Below are 3792 nucleotides of genomic sequence, written 5' to 3'. Positions count from 1 at the left end.
CCCGACATTGTACATCAGGGTGTTTTTGGTGTTATCGTTACCCACCAGAGTTTTGAGTTGCGCAATATCATCCTTCAAGGTTCTTATTGTTCGGCTGGAGGTTTCCTCAGACGGGCTCTTGTGGAAATGCATGCTCCAAAACGCCATCCTTGTTATTATGGGGAAATATTTCCCCTGTACAGTAGGTATGGCGGTGGTACTGTCTGCAGTAAACAACGCTTCTGCCGTTATAGCCGGTGCGTTCACGCCTCATTTTACACTGCGTATCAGGTCTTTGAATACCATAGGGAAACACATCAGTTTGGACACTGCCCAGTTCGAACTTCATTCTGAAAACGTTGATACGGAGAGTAACAAATTGTACGTGGAGACGCAAGAAGGGGAAGTTCAACTCTCCATCCTAACAGGAACTCACGCGGATATTGCAGATCTCATTACAGTCATTAACGAGGCACTGAAAAGTGCAAATCACCCAGATATTGTGTTTTCCTATTCCCGCTATACAAGCCGAGCGAGCATCAGCGTACCTGTCGGGAAAAAAATTATCCTGAAACCCGACTCCCCCAGTGTCGTTCTGGGCTTGGGATCGATTGCAGAATCCGTGACCATACAACCTGGTCTTTTCACATCACCGTATGCAGTTGATCTGACTAGAGGGAGAAGGTTTGTGTTGTTGTATACAGACCTGATCGCCCAGGCCGTGGAATATGAAGACAATCAGGACTCGAGGATTTTGAAGACGTTCCCCATTCAAACTCACAACGGTATCAACAATTACATATTTGGAGAGAGAGACAAACGCGCTCTACTTCCGCACTCAAGCGTTACGGAAATATCATTTTGGCTGAAGTACAACACTGGAGAGTTTATCACCACGGGGTACCCGGCGTTATTGGATCTGAGAATCGAGTAAATTTTTCCACGTACAAGTAAGAATGGCGCAGCACGTCGTGGCCACTCAGATCCCAGACCCCTTTAAGGGGCTGCTGTCGAAAACTAAAGTGGTGCAGAATAGCATCCTAGAGCGAACCGAAAAGAAGATATCACTCCTAGAGGGGAGAAACTTTGTAAGACTGTATTCTCGAAATGGTTCACCACCCTCTCTGAACAGCGAATTGGATATATCATCACCAAATTTCATTGCCTTGAGTGAAAGTTACTTTATCGTCAAACTCCGGTATGAAGTTAGTGATAGTCGGGCTAATGGAGCCAGATCATATCCACACTGGGTGTGTACCACCTCCCCTGCATTTTCATGGTTCAAGAATATCCGCGTGGAACTAAATGGCACGGAGGTGACGCAATCTAGCAAGGTGCAAGATATGCAGAGTGTGCAACACATTCTTAGCCTTATGGAGAGTGACGTGGCTAAACTCCAATATTCCGATTCTGATCTGTACGGACTTCAGAAACTCGACCCCCAGAAGTGTGTTAAAGATATACCTCTAGGGAATTATCGGTATGGTGTAAAACGCTCGCACGCCTATGCGTTTGCAACAAACACAGATGGCGAAGATGATTTCGATGGTACGACACTGAAAAGACGGCCCACTGTCCACCTGTCGAATGAGGAGAACTTCAGTAATACTGTTCTGGAAAACGTTGCCCGTGTGACATCAGGGCATTTCCAGTTCAAAATGAGACCATTCCTTCCCTTCTTCAATGTGGATGATGCGTGGTTGCCTCCAGGAACACAAATCAAAATACGGTTTGATTTACCGCAAACCCAGCTCTCTAGATATATGATTGTCTCGGATAGAGGCGGAGGAGGAAACAGTCTAACAGGTGTTGGGCCTGTCAACATTGATCTGCTGCAGCTGGACTTTGTTTACCCTACCTATAGAATGGATAAGGCATACGTAGATCAAGTGCGTCTGCCTAAAGAACTATATTTCCATACCTGGTGCCCTCGGCTTGTACAGAAGAGTTTGACAGACGATGCAGGTACTCTGGAGCTACTCCACAATTCAGATATTCCTAGGAGGATGATCCTGTTCTTTTCTGATCTGAAACTCGGAGAAGATGCTGTCTTGGGTGGCGGCGCTGCCAGTAATTTCAGCAATCGCCTGGCCATGGTACATGCGAATCTTTCCCAACTCAGAGTAACCATTAACGATGAATCTGTGTTCGACAGTCCGCTGAAGTTCAGATGGGAGTGTTCCGAAAACAGTGATGCCAAGCACTATTATGACTATAACAAGTCGAGCTATTTACGTGGATACAACTTGGTTCAAGAGTTCTTTGGAAAGACCTATGGGGCTGAAATACCTATCACAGCCTCGGATTACTGTAACCATTACTTTATGATACCAATCAACCTCAATCTAGACAGGATGCTGGACAATGAAAAGGTCAGGGGTAACATGTCACTCGATTATCAATTCGCCAATGTGGCCAACGCCCCGATCAATGTACCCAGTCACGCAAGCACATCGATCAAGGTCAATTTATTATGTCTCGACCAGTATATGTATACCATGAGCAAGGAAGAAGGCATCAAGTGGGAGACTGTGTAAATATTTCCACGTTATAGTAACAATGCAGGGAGGAGATTTGGAAACCACACCCCGAGCGTGGGGAGGTGATCTACAGACTTTGGAAAGACAATACGGGTCTGGTATCTGGGGCTTCATCAAAAACATCTTTGGAGGTGCACAGGCTGAGGAGCTTCGAAAAAGAATGCAAGACCCCGAACAAGGCCAAAAGCTCACCCAGAGGGGTGGGCTTGGGATGGGGGCGATGTTAGGCATGTCGCTTCTTCCCATGCTCTTGGGTCGAGGTCAAGACGGCGAGTCCATCAGACGTCAGATGGTAGCCGGCCGTGAACCCATGATGCAGCGAGGCGGACTGAGCATTCCACCGGGACTCGTGGCTAAAGCCCTACCCATATTGAAAACCGTTGGTGCACCCTTAGCTATGGGGGCGCTAGCGTCCGTCGGTGACAATCTGGTGGACAAGGTATTTGGCCGGGGTCAAAAGGGAAATAGTAGAAAAAGCAGTACTCGAGCAAGCAAGAGACGATCTCAGAAAAGACGATCGAAGCTACCACCCACTAACAAATTCTCCAGGGGGCAACGTGCAAGGAAGCGCAAAGGAGACGGTTTGAAGAGGGAGGTTGAAGGTCTGGGAAGGCAGCTGTTTGAACATGCAAAGTCGAGAGTACAGTCCGGCATCAAGTCAGGAGCTAAGAAGAGAGGTAGAAGACGACGATCCTCAAACCCTCCAGAAACCATTACTGACCGTATCCGAACTCGCATAGAAAATACCCATAACCCTTCGTTTATACCTCAGAGCTTTAACATTTAATTTTTTCTCGTTATAGTAAGTATGGACTTTTCATCACTGCGGTCTCTGAAAGGAGGGTCTGCCTCTTTACTCCGCGTAGCAGGCCTGTCTCCACGATCTCAACCCAAGTACTCTGAGATTCTCCCCTCCCTCCAAACATGGGGACAAAATGTGCTATTTCTGGGTCAGAGCAGCATGGGGAAATCCCATTACCTCAAGGAAATACTTCGAGAGGTAAAGCCGGAACGACTTTACGTCATCTCCAATACTTCACCGGAGCAATACAGGCAGGAAGGCACGGAGTTGAAACATTACAGTGCAATGCCTGAGTGTATCGAAGAGACGGACATTCAGCCCAAGTCCTTTGTCAATATAGATGATATACGTGTCATGGGACTGAAGCATGGCAGTCAGAGGGAATGTCTTTACAAGTTTTTCACCATGTATAGCCATCATTATGAACTTAATGTGTTCTTTCTCTCTCAAAGCTTTGATAACATCAAAGAT

The 3792-nt window shown here is 46.8% G+C and overlaps 1 protein-coding gene across 1 annotated transcript; it reads left to right on the top strand.

The window, feature by feature from the left end:
• Positions 1-446: 446 nt before the first annotated feature.
• On the top strand, positions 447-2967 carry LOC135826084 (uncharacterized). Its single transcript, XM_065338722.1, has one exon. It carries the CDS (start codon positions 936-938, stop codon positions 2514-2516), a length of 1581 nt encoding a protein of 526 aa, XP_065194794.1. The 5' UTR covers positions 447-935; the 3' UTR covers positions 2517-2967.
• Positions 2968-3792: the final 825 nt, after the last annotated feature.

The sequence above is a fragment of the Sycon ciliatum genome, chromosome 10, assembly GCF_964019385.1.
Source record: "Sycon ciliatum chromosome 10, ocSycCili1.1, whole genome shotgun sequence".
NCBI lineage: Eukaryota > Metazoa > Porifera > Calcarea > Leucosolenida > Sycettidae > Sycon > Sycon ciliatum.
Note: the sequence above shows the minus strand (reverse complement) of the source record. Positions and strands in the feature narration are given on the sequence as shown.